This window comes from Musca autumnalis, unplaced genomic scaffold (genome assembly GCF_047663935.1).
Source record: "Musca autumnalis isolate F117 unplaced genomic scaffold, ASM4766393v1 scaffold_4, whole genome shotgun sequence".
Lineage (NCBI taxonomy): Eukaryota > Metazoa > Arthropoda > Insecta > Diptera > Muscidae > Musca > Musca autumnalis.
In genome coordinates this window covers 862,584-880,109 of record NW_027411977.1, presented here as the reverse complement: position 1 = coordinate 880,109, position 17,526 = coordinate 862,584, and the positions used below count along the sequence as shown (strand labels likewise).

Sequence of the window (17,526 nt, the reverse complement as noted above, 5' to 3'; positions counted from 1 at the left end):
CTACGTGGCAAAGATTAAGATTAAAGATTAAGGCTTGATGCAAATGTGGGCCCGTCATCTAAGATAAGACCGCTTTATAAACAATTGATACAAAGCGATTTACAAACATGTTTGGCAGGGATAAAATGACATATTCACAGATTTCCGCATGTAACGTGTAAAATTAACACTGTACATTATTTTTTTGAAATTTATTCAATTTGATCCAAACCCCTTATATATGAAATTTTAGCGCGATCGGTTAAGGTTAAACCCGTACCAAACCTAGCGAGATTTGTTTCCATAGTAATTTGTATGGGGCCAAATGTGCATTTTCACGAAAATTCTCTAAATGTCACAATTATGCTCCAATCGTTGAAAAAACTTTAACAGTACATTATGGTGGCTAAAAAACTATTTCTAAGAAAATTTTTGAAAATCGGATCGGATTTTGATAAAGTAAAAAAGTCCTTTATATTTAACATCCGATCTTAAAGTGTGCTGTAAAAATCGTAATAGGCGTTTTCTGAAAGTACATATTGAGGCTACAAAAATCCTAGTTGGATTTCGTGTTGTTAGATCGGGTTCGGAGTTTATAACCTCATCTAAACCGGGCTAAAATGACACGTTTTCCCAATTATCATTACTTCATCGCAGGAAAATTTTAACAATGTTTTATTTAACTTGCTTTGGTGTCAGTTTAGTTCAAATCTAGTAACTCATTTTCCACAGTTGACCAATCGAACTAAAACTTTGCACTTTTTTTCAGATTTGGATGACAATACATGAATATGAAACCAAAACCAATATGGGTCAATTTTTTCTTATAGACCCCATGTAGCGGTTCCACCCGATTTCAGGTATTTTAAGGATTTTTTGTTCATTTTCAACCCGAATTGGCTGAAACTTGGCATTTGGTTTTCCAAATGGTACAGAAGCTTCCCCACCAAATATTATGGACATAAGTCCAGTTTTTGGTAGAGCATATATGAAGGTACGACAGCATTTCAGGCATTTTAAAATTTTTATCTACATTTTCAGTCTAAATTGGCCACACTTTTGTTATGAGGTTCGCAGTGGTCAACAAATTTAATTACTGAAAAGTTAATAATAAAAAATAATTAAGTTACAGTGTTTTATTTATAAATGGACTTAAAACCAGAAAATAATTTTTTCATGATGAAATCTCTCAAATAATACGCTTGCATTTGAAATAAAAATTGTGAAAAATTATGTTCTAGTTTTAAGTGCATTTAGAAAAAAAATACTGCAACTTAATTTTTTAAATTATTTTTTATTTGCCATGTTAAGGGCCATTAGACTGTGCAACACTGAAAATGCAAACAACTTCTAATAGGCATTTTCTGAAAGTATATATTGAGGCTACGAAAACCCTAGTTGGATTTCGTGTTGTTAGATCGGGTTCGGAGTTTATATTTATAACCTCATCTAAACCGGGCTGAAACGACACGTTTTCCCATTTATCGTTACTTTATCTCAGGAACTAATAAGAATTTTGCTTTTAAGCATTCGACAATATTGCAGCCTTAAAGTAGTAGAACTTACGTCTCGAACAGAAGAACGAGGAAAAGCAGCTCTAGTGCATCAAAATCGATCAAATATATAAAAGTTTACATAAATTTTGGAACTTTGTCAGTAGCAGAAAAAACTATTGCGTGATGAACCAAATAACGTTTAGCGAAAATTATCCAAATATTGTGTACAGCAATTCTTCAGAACATTCTGATACTCTAAAATACTTATTTCATGTTTTAAGGCGGTATAACATATACTTTCTACAAAAATATTTCAAACAATGTTCACACAGCCTGTTTATTTTCATATTTGACAGTTCAATGCATTGTTGATACATATATTTATCAAATTGTCTCTGAACAATGAGCTAGACACCGCATGATAGAGGGATTTTAAAATAATGGAATGTTGTGAAGACTTGTGAATTACATTCCAGCGGCAAATTTTTCCAAAGAAAAGTCAACGAAAAATGTAACCGTTTTGTAGATACCAAACATACAAAATGATGGAATTTTTAGATAAATCATGCATGTCGAGGCCATAAAATCAGTTTTTGGAGGTGTTATTTCTCTAAATAATTTCTTCATGCTCTTATCTACAAATTTGCTCCAGAGCACAGTGGATCCACTTGTATGGAGAAAGTGGCCAAAAATATTTCCCGTATAAATATCAAGCTAATGCGCTAGTTACAGCTTTGTGTTGCTGCGAAGAGTGTTTTATGAAACCATGAGCGTAACATTCTCCCCCCTTTCCCCTCTGGAGGGGTATACGGTAAGAATTGTTTTATGCTGTTAATACCAAATGACATGAACAAAGGTCCCGATTATCTTATGATGCATAAATAGGCTTGGGGAAACAAAACAATCTCCAAAACAACATAAAATTCAACCAATTTAGCGGATTAAAAAGATCAACATTTTTGTCTGAAAATTGGTAAAATTTTTAATATAGATCTTATAGCGTTCTTGCTAGAAGTCACGTACCGCCAACGTAAGACAAATTTGGAAGAAAATTTCTTCATCTTGCCACTGATACCAATTATGTTAAAGTACGTGGTCAGATAACAGAGTTATACGTTAATGTATCCATAGAAACCCTATTCTAGGGCAGCTTTAGTCAGCGACCCACCATTTACAGTCCGACACTAGATGGCAGCTGATTTTAATACTGAATAATCTTAAATCCATGAGCTACTTTTCAAAATTATTTCCGAGGTGGGCACTGGTGGGCATCATGACTAAAATCTTAGGTCAAGTTTAAGTATATGATCGAATTGATATTACAAAATACACCAAGAAAATATGCAGAATTCCACAACACACTAAAACACTATTTTTAATAAAAATTAAGCTATTACCTCCGCCCTTAAAATCCACTATAATATTTTGCTATACGTATTAGTTTCGCGATATTTTGAATATATTTACTTGCACTTAAAATATAGGTTGTATTCACAACAAAAAATTATTAGTCAAATGTTCCAACTTTTAAAGCTATTCTTAAGAAGATCGCGTTCGAAGGAAACAAAAGTTAATATATTTTTAAAAAGGTCCATGTCATAGCTGTCAGAGTTGCCAGATGTTGTACCAAAATTTTGACATTCATTTTTTTATTTTTGGCCAATGGGTGGATCCACTGTGCAGAGGTTTAAACAAGATTCGAATTGATTTCAGAGTTATTAACTCGATTTGCTCTAAAAAGTCAATTTTTAGCCATGTTTAGATTAGACTATAAAATCTAAACCCGATCTAACAACACGGAACCCATATACGGTTTTTGTCGATTGGGTCTGTACTTTCATAAAGATGTTGTTTGCACACAATTATCTTAAAAATGTTTCACAGTGTAATACAAACAATTCATCAAATGAGTAAACCTTAACTTAAAATATGATAATTCTACTTCAAAATCTAGAAATAACGAAACGATATGTTGCTTTATACAAATTCGTTTTTCATTTGTCTCAGTTGTGTGACTGATTTAAAACATTTAGTTATTAAATTTTACGAACGTTTGATTTCAATATTTACTGGTTTGTCCATCTTCTGCTCAGGTTGCTGTAATTTTAAAGAAAAGTACCTCATAGAGACCGACAAAAGGAAAACAATCACTGGTATAAATTCATAATATTCAATAACACAGATTTGAACAAGAAATGTGCATGTATTAATTTTTCAATATTCGTTGAACTGAAAAGGAATGCTTGAGATAATTTCGATTTTTTATTAAACAATTTTATAGGTTTCCATTTGTTCATGGGGGCGTACAAAATAACGACGACATCGCATTGAATTTTTACATAAAAACATTGGAGTGGGTGTATCCGAGTATACTACTCGTATTTAAGTTTATCCATATCCATGTGTTGTGTATTGCAGGATCTTGCATTGGAACATATGCGTACTACCACACTCCTTTAACAAACCATTCTATGTGTAGAATTTTCCTGTATACTTTGTATTTTATCGTTTTACGACCATTTCGTATTGTTTCATCAACATTTGAGTTTCTTTTGGGTTCCAGTTTGTTTGCATTATTAGCTTTTTGTGGAGGATCCTTAACCAAAGCACAGGAATAGTAAAAGTAACAAATAAAATAAATATTTAGAATATTCCTTGTGTCCTGTGGAGGTGGAAAGTTCCGAATGTATGTTTGAGTAAACATTTCTTCAATTTTAAAGTTTCGAAGAGGAAAAATAAAGGTACCGAATTCTTTCAAATTTAAAGGCAGAATTTTGTCTCGACATTTGAATTTGGTATTTGTAAAGTATACAGATTTCAATAAATAAGTGATTGTCATTAAACGAGAAATTTAAAAAATATAATTTTTAAGAATAAATAATGACCTTTACGAAATTTTCTTAAAATTACTTTATTTTATTATGGGCAAGATTTTACTTATTATGATCATAAATATCGAAAGCAAGTATTTATGTTTATAACCTATCTACCAGACGTACAACAATTTGAGACAATACAACATTATAATACATAAACATACCCTGCAAACATTTGGAAGATTGTTGGACGATTTTTTGATCAGAAAATTCTTCTGTGCTTCTTTCCGGCGATGTTTTAGCGAATTTTTCTATAAAATTCACCCACGCGAGTAATTTGCCATTCGTAGACGATTCTCTACAATTATTGTTTATTATCAATCGCTACGACGAATCTTCTGCTATGCTTCTCGGCGAGCTTTCCACGAATTTGTATTATGTTTCGCTGTTGTTAGTGCAGGCGAATAATATATTGTTCTTCCGAACCCCGATCACGCGATTGTTACTATCATTTTTGATTTGGTTCCATATAATTCTCATATACATATTCTACATAACTTTGATACAAATGGCACGTATAATATTATTATTATGAGTATTGACAAACACAAATATGTCCGGATTTTGCCAAGTGAAATGAAGAAAGTGAATGGAGCCAGTTTACAAGCACTACAACATAAGGAATAATTAAAAATTATAACAAATCAGAAAAAAAAACAAAAAGGGTAAAAATCAAAGACGACAACAAATGAAAGAAACAAAAAACAAAGAAGAATGAAAAAAAATCTTTTATTTTACTTTATATTTTCTTCTTCTTCTTAAGATCTTCTATATGATTCGTCAGCGAATCTTGGTCGCGAGTCGCATTGCATAAACACTTACTTTAGATTGGTGATACGCTGAAGATTTTTAGGCGATATCGCCTGCGACAAATTAATCGCTCTGGAAAATCGCGAATTATTCTTAGGCGATAGAAAGTGTTTGCAGGGTATTTTGGCTTATTAGATAAACAATATAAAATAAATAAGTTGTATAAATAAACACAAACAACAACAAACAAAACAGCGGTGCCGATTAATTTGCCAATAAACAATACTCGGTTAAGAAGACAGCAACACAAATAAACAAGAGATTATTAACGAAAAATTAATTGTTTTCTGAACGAATATTAATCTCAAATAATAGAGGAATGGCCTACATACAGGCAAATTGTACTGTTGTGTGCCACTGGGAATTAACAAAAAGATAGATATTCAGGGATATTTTATTGATTCCTTACAGGTGTAAATTCTGTGGGCATTTTTTTTTTTTTTTTTGTTTTTTGTTTTTGTGAAAGCACTATAGTATTTCGATTTGTGTCGGTTTTGAGTTGTGGGTACCACTAAATTAATTTTTGAGTCTTTCGTTAAAAAAAATATCTTCGAAGATGAGACATATACATATCGACGCAGTGTCCAACTTCCTCAAACTCGCATCTTTAAAATACAGTCGGACCTCGATTATTCATAATGGTCGGGACCTGAGGCATTACAGATAATCTACTTTTCGCGGATAATATTCAATGTTTTTATGAAGTTTTTGAACATTTTTTAAGTCAAAATGGCATAGTATTGCTCAATAATGTTTAACTGCGATATTTTTACTATATTTGTTAAAGGACATACACCACATTTTAGAAGAATACATATTTGGTCTGTTCCTTTACTTTTGAAAATGGTAAAACTGACAAAAGTAGCAAAAGTTGTAAACAGATACAACCTGAAGTAAAGGAACGCTTTTCGAGTAAGAAGTGGTATAACTTGAAAATTCTTGCACGTAAAGGAACAGAGCTAAGATTATCGTCATCAAATAAAGTTTGTCCCATGGTTATTGTGATACCATAAATACAGAAATTTTGTGTAATAGGGGTATTCCCTTTCTGTTTTTTTTTTTTTACATTTGTTTGAAGGTGTGTTTTTACTCCCGGATAATGGAGTTTATAACGAATTATAGAGGTAATGGAAAAATACAAACATTTATTTTCCATCCCGGATAATGGAGTTTCACGGATAATCGAGGTTCAACTGTATGTGATTTTTACTTTTTCATATCAAACGATTGCAATTTTTGTGTTTTATTTTTATAACCATTTATTATCTCAATATGTTGTCCATATTCTCTAAATATGAACTAAATATATGTTTGTATCTAATTGACTCCTACTTTCTGGACTGCATCAAACTCGTACCTTAATACCGTAGGGGCATCACTTAAAAAAGGGTGACGGGCTTAACGATCCCGCGGACCCTATGTGAATCCCTAGAGCGTATGTCTCGGAGCGAGCGCCTTTAGGGTCAGGGTCTGTATTCCCAGTTTAGGGACGGCTGTATTTTATCTAAAATAAATCCAACTAATGTCTGTCTCAAATTGAGCGGTTACTGATAGGCGTCGGTTACTAATGTCAGAGGCGCCCTTTCAAACTACAATTTCCGGTCTGGAAAAAACAAACTGGCAGCCCCAACATCAGAATACGATGATATAGACCAATCATCTATTCATCTGAAAACTTCATAATTTACGGAACAGAAACAAATACAAATGATCGAAATCTGATGACGAAACCTGCTAAACGAAAAAGGACATGCTTTGCACAATGGAACGTTAGAACCCTGAACGATTGTATCCGGCCTGCCCGGCCCAACTATATTACACTTATACAATGCTATGCGCCTACGGAGAAAGCCGATGATTCAAATAAGGACAGGTTCTATGAACAATTGACGAAAATATGCAACTCTACAGCCAGAAAAGATGTAATGGTGTTAATGGGCGACTTCAATGCGAAAGTGAGGTGTACAAACATGGGGCTGCACCACGTCACGGGTACACATGGGCTAGGCACTATGAATAACAGCGGTAAGATAAGTGAATCTGTGCCAAACATTCGAGTTGATAATAGGTGGAACGATATTCCCACATAAGGAATGGACATACGAGGAACCAAATAGACCACATTTGTATAAGTAAAAGTTGGAGGACAAGCCTGTTTGTTAGATGTACGCACAAAGAGAAGCGGGAACATCGATAGCGACCACGAATTGCTTACTGCAAAAGTACAAATTAAACTTAGAACCTACAGGAACTCGCACAAAATCAAAAAAAAAAGTAAACGCTGGGTGACTGACAAACTCAAGCGGCCAAAAACATCAACGGAATTCAGCACAAAGATGAAAGAACGTATCCTAAATAACATACCAGAAACGTGGGAAGAAACTGGAGCTTTAGTAAACGAAATTGCAATGAAAACACTTGGACCCATCCAAAAGTCCAACAGAAAAACATGTATAAGCGAAGAATCCTGGAAACTGATAAAACAAAGAAACGAACAAAAACCTGGGTGAACGAGGACAGTTCACAAAAACCTCAATACAGCACGATTGCTAAAAGCTGTCAAGCGATCGGCAAGGAAAGACAAGATAAAGTATATAGAAAAATTGGCAAAAGAAGCAGAAGCCGCTGCAGGCGCAAACAACGCAAGAAAATTGCATCAACTTATATACAAAACAATAAAAAACAAAATACACATCAACCAGGGACTAATACCGACGATGCTGTCGAACACTCTGTATCCACTGTGTTTGATAATGTTGTTACCATAGAAAGAAACGAGGAAGTCAATGCTGAACCAAAGAGGAAATAATGGCAGCTATTGCTAAACTTAGAAAAATAAATAAAGCAGCCGGAGAGGAAATTTTGGAGCGGAGAACTCGTGGACGCTGCATGGACAAAGAGAATAATTGTCAAAATTCCGAAAAAGAAGACCTTCCACACTGCTAAACAGCGTATATAAAGTACTGACAACAGTAATCCTGGCGAGTATCGATGAGGATGTCTCAAACAGACTTAATAAGAGAAGAAGCGCATTTGGGCGGCTAAGAAAAACATGGAAAAACACACAGATAACAAGAGATACGAAGTTGCGAATTTTCAATGCTTGTGTAAAATCTACATTGTTATATGGCAGCGAAACTTGGTTGTATAACGAGCTAATTATACAAAGACTTCAGACTTTCATCAAGAAATGTCTCCGAATCATATGTGGTATATTCTGGCCAAATACTATCTCTAATGAATGCTAATGGAGATTAGCCGGAGAAACACCTATTGTAACGCAGATAAAGAGAAAGAAATGGAACTGGATTGGTCACACCTTGCGGAAGCCGTAAAATACCATCTCGAGATTGGCCCTATATTGTAACCAGCAGGCCGGGTCGCCCAAAAATGTCCTGGAGAAGAACAGTGCTCAAGGAATTGGCAAATATCAAAAAATCATGGTATTATATAAAAACAATTGTGCATAATAGATCATTGTATATATGTATGTATTGTTGATGTCCTATGTTCTCCCGAGGAATAAATTAAGTGGAAAACCAGTACGGAAAGGATTAAAGTCGGGCGGGGCCCACTATTTGATACCCTTCACCACTGTGAATATGTATAAAATATATATGGGAGCTATATCTATATCTGAACCGATTTCGATATAAAATGGCACACTTATATCTACACCGAACTCCGTCACACATTCATTTATTCATCAAAATTGGACAGATATGGGGTGTTTGGTGCATTATATACGTGAAATCGGCCGAAAATATATATGGGAGCTATATCCAAATCTGAATCGATTTCGATCAAATTTGGCACATCTATTTCTAGGCCGAATTCAGTCACTCATTCCAATTTTCATCAAAATCAGACATATATAGCGTGTTTGGAGCAGCAAATACGTGAAATCGGACGAAAATATATATGGGAGCTCTATCTAAATCTGAACCGATTTCGGTCAAATTTGGCATACTTATTTCTATGCTAAATTTTATTTATTTATTTCATATAATGCAATTTTAAGCCCAATGGCCGATTACAATTAAATTGCAGATTGAACTACTCCATGATGATAATTATAAAAATATTAATATCTTAAAAATAAGTTATAATTATGATTTAATCTTTGAATATGACGTACATTGAATGTTTGACAAGTAAATAACTACTCTGGTATAATTTTTATAATTCAGAATAAGCTATAATTATAATTGAATATGAGGTAGCGTTTAATGCTTTGCAAGCAAAATATATATAAAAAAAATTAACATAGTTTAAAACAAGTAAGAACAGACTATAGTCGGACGGGGCCGACCATGTGATACCCTATACCACTAAACGCGTCTTCTTGGGATAAAGTTATAAGATGTGCATTAGAAATTTTACCAATTTTCACACAAAAGTTTTGATCAATTTAACCCGCTAAATATTATCCGATCATACCGTTGACTTGCACGCTACTTCTTCATCTCAAACCAAAACTACGTTTAAAATTTCGCGCCGATCGGACTATTATTGCGACCTACAGAGCGGCTACAAAATCGAGCAAAAATTTTGTTTTTGGTCCATTTCATCCCTTTAACATTTCACGATCATCGCCAAAAACTAATCAGTTCTATTCTGGTCCAAACCCGACCTCCATACTAAATTTCGTGACAATCGGTCCATAATTGCGGCCTCTAGCTTGATTACAATTTTTAATGGACGGACAGACGGACGGACGGACACACATCGCAAAATCGCTTTATCTCGTCGAGATATGAAGTTTAGTATACCACATGAGGGGTCTACGACGAATATTTCGCGGCGTTACATGAATTTTTGGGAAAACAAACTTATTATACCCTTTTCCACATTGTGGTATAGGGTATAATTATAAAATATAAAAAGAAAAACATTGTTCATGCACAATCAAACAACACTGGATTTTCAGTTGCAAAGTTGAGAGCTACTCTTAATAATATTTGTTATAAATATGGATATTCACATTTAAGAGTGTATGTTATATGGAATGAATAAGTATGGAACACCTTGATTTTCAGTTATTAATTTGAGTTGAGAACTACTACTACTACTATAAACTGTGCAGTTGTGACCTGGGGCCTAATTACAGTGTTCGATTTGATCGAGAATTTGCTTAAGCATCTGTTATAACAATTTCAAAAACTTTTACAAAAATGAATCATTTCCTACATTTTTCTAGCACAACTTCATTCCGTAATTATTACCCAAAGTATTGTTCAACGAATACAATAAATATTTAAATTTTTTCATTAACAATTTTGTTTATTAGTTTTTGCTTTAAAATAAAAACATTTTTTACCATCTAACTTCATAATGTTCTTTGAAGAACACATAGGTTTTCATAGATCGATTTTTTTCATTCACGAGCAAATACTCGATCGAATCGAATGCCGTAATTAAATGATAAAAAGATTAATCTACTATTTCAACAACTTATTCAGGAAGCAGCTATATACATTCCTGACGTACACATATGTGGTAGATCCCCACAGCAATGCGATCTAGCTATGGTCGTACTTTATGTTCGAGAAAATATAGCTTCAATCACGAATAATTTGCAGAAAATAATTATTGAATTTGGTAGCACTTTTTCCTACCTCCCTTATTCTTGAGCATTTTTAAGCAAAGCAAAATGAAAAGAGAGAAATTCTGCATGGAATTATCATTCGTGATTGGGCTGATTAACTGGGCCAATATCTCAAGTTCTCAAATTGCATGATTTATTAAGACTTCGAAATTCATTAATAAAAAACAATAATTCGGCGTTGGGAGAAATTGCATAGAACACATTTTACTTCTTAAACTTCGACATGTTAAAGCTTTTCATTGTTATCAACAATGTGAAGAGAAATGGAAGAAAAACACAATAAACGTAAACTTGTATTTAGAGCAAACTAGATACAAATTTCTTATCTATTATTTACTCGTCTATTTTTATTGCTATCGCATTTCTTGTTAGTGTTCGGACACAATAATGTCTACATACATATAGAGCAGCAGAGTCGGAGAAAATATGTCGAGGAAAAATGTATGATAATATATCGAAAACAAGAGTTTCTACATTTATATAAAAAAAAACATTTTTAAACGATGCCCATTTCTCACCATTATTATATATTACATTGGTGAAATAATAACAAAACTTTATAATAAGTGAAATACAAAATACCTAAACTATTAAACCATCATCTACAGAATCATGGGATGAAATATTAAGACAAAACAGTACTATGCTCTTAAACATGAAGAGAAAATCGCGAAACAATAGTTGCTTTTCGAAACTATAAACGTTCTAATCACTTAACTAGAGAATGGCTGCGAAATAGGAGGTCTTACTTATTTTACTCCTCTAATAGACGTATAATACATATAATTTCTTAAAACAAAGAAATAGCAGACAAGTTTTTGACCAAATGTGTGATTCAAATAGTCAGCAATACTTAAGGCCACGGTACAATAGCAACTAGCTTTCTTGCTTCAGTTATTTATTGTAAAAGAATACAAGGCAATGGGCATCCTTGTTCGAATTTGGCTCGACCGTTCTTCTTATGCAACGATGCCTTAGTTGGTTAACTTTCAATATCTACGTACATACAGTGCTGCTCAAAATATTTGAAACTGAATTGTCTATTCCTCTATTACTGACCTAGGCAAGACTTATTGTTGACGTCAGACGCCATCTCAATTTTCCATTGGAAGGTTTGAAATTGTTTGGTATAGACGTACACAGCGCCGATTGACTTACAGCCATGTCTTGTGTTGTTTACAGTGGCTTGAAAAAACAAATTGCCAAAAAATCGAATTAAGTGCATCGATGAAATGTTTGTACGACTGCGAAACAAAATCATATAGCACTGTGAAAAACTTTAAAGGAATTCAATGGTTGTTGTAACAGTGTTTATTATTATGTTTGTATGTTCGTTCTTCGGTTCAATCTGGCTCTGGGTCTATCTCCAGTTCCAGGAAAGAATTGGAGTTATATGAGTATGTTTGGCTGGGCTGTTGAAAGGGTGTTTTGTGTCGTGCGGGCCCATGCCGAATACTGGACAGATGTCTTGTACGGCGCGGTCGATTTCCGCCCAATAAGAATTTAGGCGACTGCAATATCCTGAGCGTAGTTGAGCCACAACTACTCTAGTTTATCGTGGCAGCTGACGCTCCTCAGCTGCGATAGATGGGGGATGTATTTCGAGGACTTTATTCACACCATATTTGCTTATGGTCTTAGCAACTGCATCCGTGTGAATACTATTTAAATCTGCTTGATACGCCTGTTGATCTAGGAGTTCTCTTCTATATTGTTGGACCTCCCTCTCTAGATCATGAATATCCTTCCCGATATGGTGATTGGGATGGCTCTCACGGTAACACCCAAGTAAGTACTGCAACGAAAGCATCTCATTATGTTGCTTTACTGGAAGAATCTTTGCCTCCTCATGTAGAGGGTCCACTGTAGACTTGAGGAGGCACCCTGTTGCATTCTGACAGGTTTCAATCTTTTTCCAATTCGTATCACATAATCTCGGGGGCCAAACTGGAGCCGCATAGCTTACCACAGACCGACCTATCGCGTTATATGTGGCCAACAAAGTGTCTTTATTTGAACCCCAAGTGCTGCCGGCTAGGGACTTGAGTACATTGTTCCTGCTTTTCAGTTTGTCGCAGATAGCTGTTGCGTGCACGCACAACTTGATAGCAGTGTCGAATGTGACCCCTATTTTGGGGCAGTTTGTGGTCCGAATTCTGCTACCGTCGACCATGGCATTCAATTCTCTTCCAAACTGCGCTGTCCATGTGTTGAACATAGTGGTTGTTGATTTTATGGCGGAAATCTGCATATTCCTCGAATGGGAAAAGGTGGTAAGATCGGTTAAATAGTTGTTCAGTCTCTCACAGATGTCATCAGGATAGGTACCTTACGCCAGGATCGTGCAATCATCCGCATACGTTACGATCTCGATGCCGTTTGGAAGGGGCGGAATACTGGAGAGTTAGAGGTTAAACAGTTCCTGAGATATCATCCCATCTTGGGGAACTCGCTGTTTCACTCTACGGGGTTTGGACTTCTTGTTCCTGAATTCCACGTACGACTAGCGTCCACATATATAATTGACTATCCAACGTTTCAAGCTTGGCTGGAGGGTTGTCTGCTCAATGTCCTCAAACAGCGTGGAGTGGCTGACTGTATCAAAGGCTTTTTATAAGTCAAGCGCCACGATCTCTGTTCTATCGCACGGCCGCCTCTCGTTGAGTCCTTGACAAATATATGTGGTAATGGCGTGCAGCGCAGTTGGTGATATACCCTCAGCCTCTGCCGTATAAAAATATATATATTTTTTGTAACACGAGTTTGCTTCAAAATACGTGGAATCTGTAGGTATCGTAATACGGGGCTATACCAAATAAATTTTAGTAAGCTAAAGGCCTGCGTACATAAGCTGCTCCGCCTGATTACCTTGCTTTCCTGCATGATAGAACAAATATAAGGTAAAGTTAATACTACAACAAATACAACTCGAAAAACAACCACAAAGGAATTGTTTTTGTTTGTAACGTTACTGCCAGTTGTATTTGTAAAAAAAACAAGAAAATTTCTATAATTATTGGAATTTAAAAAACTAATAATTTTTCATATTTGGTTCAATATTTTGGAAAACATGACATTTTCAATTTTTATGTTTCCACATCATTCCACTAAATGCATAAATTCTCGCAGAAAGTAGAATTCTTGCAGAAAAGTTTGGGGTCGCTGGAAATTCATAGAAAAAGGAGAAGCTGTTTCAATGTTTTGTTTTAGAAATCAAAGAAGCACACGTTTATTAGGGCTTTATTTTTTTTTAAATTTTAACAAAATACCTCACATATTAACAAACGTTGTATCGCCTCTACAAGCGGGGATTTACTGCGCGGCTTATCGTTCGAACTTGGAGGAGGTTACATATCATTGATATGAAGAAGTCTTTCTGGGAAATGTTTTTTCCGAATGATATACTTTTTTTCTCAAAAAATATATGTCCCTAATGTACATCGAAATAGAAATAAATGTATAAAATGTCATATGAAATTTGACACTAATGGGTACTTTACACGATATGTTTTTCACATATGAGTTGTCACTTTGCATATACATTTTGTATGGGAGAAGTGACAACTCATATGTAAAAAACATATCGTGTAAAGTACCCATAACGTCACAACCCAGTTCAGTCAGCTGTGTATTGCTGCTACCTTTTCTTATTCTACCATGGCTTTCCTGCTTAATTTTTGACATAATAAAAATAAAAGAATAAAGAAGGCCGAGGAAATTTCGAACTAGTTTGCCCTTTTCTTTTTTATTCTTTTATCAGAAGTAAGCAAGGTAAGCAGGCAAGGCAGCTTATGTACGCAGGCCTTAACTTCTGAGTTTTGGAAAAGTTTGAGAATTATTTTTTTAGATTTGTAATTTTAGTTGGAGCCGGCAGGGGGTTTTGGACTATTATCTCAGGAAGTATGACTTACCCCGGAAAAGGGACCAGAATAGGGACCATGAAAAGATCCTTCTTCAAAAAAAGGAAATAATCAAATAGGGAGGTACTCGGAGGACGGACCGATATAGTCCATATTTCAACCAGACACATGACTGGATGAAATAATACGATGTGTAAAGTTCCCCTTGAGAGTTATGTTGCGGAATTGATTAAATTGTACCTGCGCAATCTGCTGAAAAAATTAAAAAAGATTCGAGAGGACTCTTAAATTTCCCTTTTTCCGAATTTTGTGTGGAAGGTACCCTAAGGTGTGGACCGATATACATATATCTGGAAGGAATAATAATATATGGAAAGTTTGGAGCAAATCGATTGCTCACTTCGCCAGTTATCATTCACATAATTTTTCAGAAAAATTTTGAACTTTTGTGGGGGAGGTGCCCCACGGAGTGAACCGATATAGCCCATATTCGAAATTAAACTAAGTTTGGGCAAAATATTACGAAGTTTGCTTACAATTCATAATGGACAGACGGACGGATGGACACACATCTCTGAATCGCTTCATCTCGTCGAGATATGAATTATACCAATACCACATTGGGGGTCTCCGACGAATATTTCGCTGTGTTACATGCATTTTTACCATAACAAACTTATAATACCATTTCCACATAGTGGTGTAGGGTATAAAAACTTTTTATTAAAATGACTCGAAAACACAGTTTTCACATAAAATTTTAAGTTTTTCTCCTCCTAATTTTGATGGTAGGTTATTATATGTAGAATATCACACAATATTAGCTAAGTATTGAAAAAAACATTTTTTTTGTAATTTCATTTCAATGAACTAATTTGAAACTTTTTTATGAAATATGTAGATATAATTGGTTATTTTGAGCTGAAACAAACTGAATGACAACAAAAATTCCGAAAGTGTAATGCATAGGCTCGGTTTCGTTATCTGATCAATTACTCACCTTCTTTAGAATTTGTTTGTGCTGCTGCAGAAGCCATTGTCGTTGTTTGGCTAGTGGTGCCTCCACCGGCAGAAATGCTTCGCTCCATGGGGTGCATTAGTCACTATTCAAGTTCTTCGATTCTTGATTGTTGATCTTTAGAATTATTTTCGGCCTTTTATGAGGCACACCGACAGATAGGCATGTACCGTAGATATAGGAAGGGAAATACAAAGGCGCTCACTCACTCATTCACTTGCTAAAGCCGCAGACTTTTAACAAAAACAAAGAAATAACGATAAAATACAGTACGAAAGCAAAATGATAAACGAAATCTCAAGGGAAGGGGGTGTTGTGTCGAAGGCAATGAAAATCCCACTTCAAGAATTCCTCCGAATGGCTTGCACTTTGCCAGTCTAATGTTTGCTTGTTTGCTTAATTTGAGGAATCCACGGAAAGAGTGTAACGTAATGCCACCACAATTATTATGACAATTAAATGACACCGCGGTATATGGGAATTGCAAACAAAACGTTACGCAGTAGCACAGTGGATTCAGAGCGTAAGAAGAATTTCGATATTTTTGCTTTGCGTGTAGGACGTCCGCCTAATTGGGACAGTATTTTGCATCACTTGTTTTATTTACAGCTGAACAGAAGGTTGCTGGTAGGGAGTTTCTTCTTAGTGGGTCGTTTTTGGATGTTCCACTCTACATCGTTTAATTTGGCCGTTTTGTGATATAAAAATATATTTATTCAACTCCACTACAATTTCACTTTATTTTTTATTTTATTTCAAACAATTCAACGAAACCAAAAAAAAAAATCAATTGGAGGAATTGGAATTATAACAATTGGTGTGGGTTTTAATAAAACGAATGCGAAAGAAAACAACAAAGAGACCCAACAACACACAAAAAAAAACAAGTTATGAGATGAGAGCTAAGAGAGCGCGGCACACGTTTTTCCAATAAAAATGTATAGTTGTCCTTTTCACTCTAATGCACAGCGCGATATTCAAACAGATCCCAATAAGAAGAGACTTGGGTAATTGACAACTGCTGGTCTGTCAAACTGTTTCGTATGCACGAAAGATAAAAGAATACAACAAATTAACAATATTTGGTATTAATATTAATATTGCTTTTAGATTTGATTTCTTTAATTCGAGTAAAGCAAAGTGCAACTTAATTCGATTTGTTGCCGGTATTTTATAATTGCATTTTGCACGAATTTGACGCGAATGTACGGCTGGGATGTACGTTTATAAACAAATAAATTCTCCACTGCACACAAAAGTTTACATTTTCTTCATTTGATTCCGCTTATTAATCTTTTAAGTTTCACGCACACACAAACAATTGAAACAATTTGTAGAGATGAATTTACAACATATTCTTCTACTAACGTCTTGTATCAAATATTTTTGTTCTTATTTTGCCTTTTACTTTTATTTTAGATCGAGTTTCGTGCGACACATCTAAAACATTTATTTATTACGCACAGCAACATCTGTGTCTTGTGAGAAAAAAGAAAAACTCGCAATCAGATGTGGAAGCCGAATCAATTAGTCAGTCGGCGACGCGCCGCCTTCGCTGATTTTTTAAGGGTTCAGCCGCCGCCGATTTTAACGCGTTTAAGGCTAAAATACAATGAACTTTGTTGCTTGCTTCACGCTCAATTTCATGTAAACGAATAAAGGCCAGGTACTACCTAATACAAATGCGATTCTGGATTAATACTGAAAATATATGAAGTCAAGTTGAAATGTAGCAACCATGGTACAATAATACAGGTAGCATTATCATGCCAGCTGATGGTAACATAATGTGTCAACTGCATTGAATTGATGTCAAATTTTGACACCTTATGTTACCAACAATTGCCGATGCGGCTACCTGTGTATTTGTACCATGGTA

The 17,526-nt window shown here is 34.9% G+C and overlaps 1 protein-coding gene across 13 annotated transcripts in view; it reads right to left on the bottom strand.

The window, feature by feature from the left end:
- Nucleotides 1-17,261, bottom strand: part of Eip63E (cyclin dependent kinase Eip63E) — a 263,968-nt gene extending 246,707 nt beyond the window's left edge. For 2 of the 13 annotated variants that reach the window (XM_073982730.1, XM_073982740.1), the window contains exons 1-2: nucleotides 17,016-17,261; nucleotides 15,630-15,880 (exon numbers count right to left, since the gene is read on the bottom strand). In XM_073982730.1, the coding sequence (XP_073838831.1) occupies nucleotides 15,630-15,726 (97 nt within the window). In that variant the 5' untranslated portion in view covers nucleotides 15,727-15,880; nucleotides 17,016-17,261. Of the gene's footprint in view, nucleotides 1-15,629 lie in introns of all 13 variants that reach the window. The other 11 variants (XM_073982729.1, XM_073982739.1, XM_073982738.1 and 8 more) reach the window with 10 other exon arrangements.
- Nucleotides 17,262-17,526: the final 265 nt, after the last annotated feature.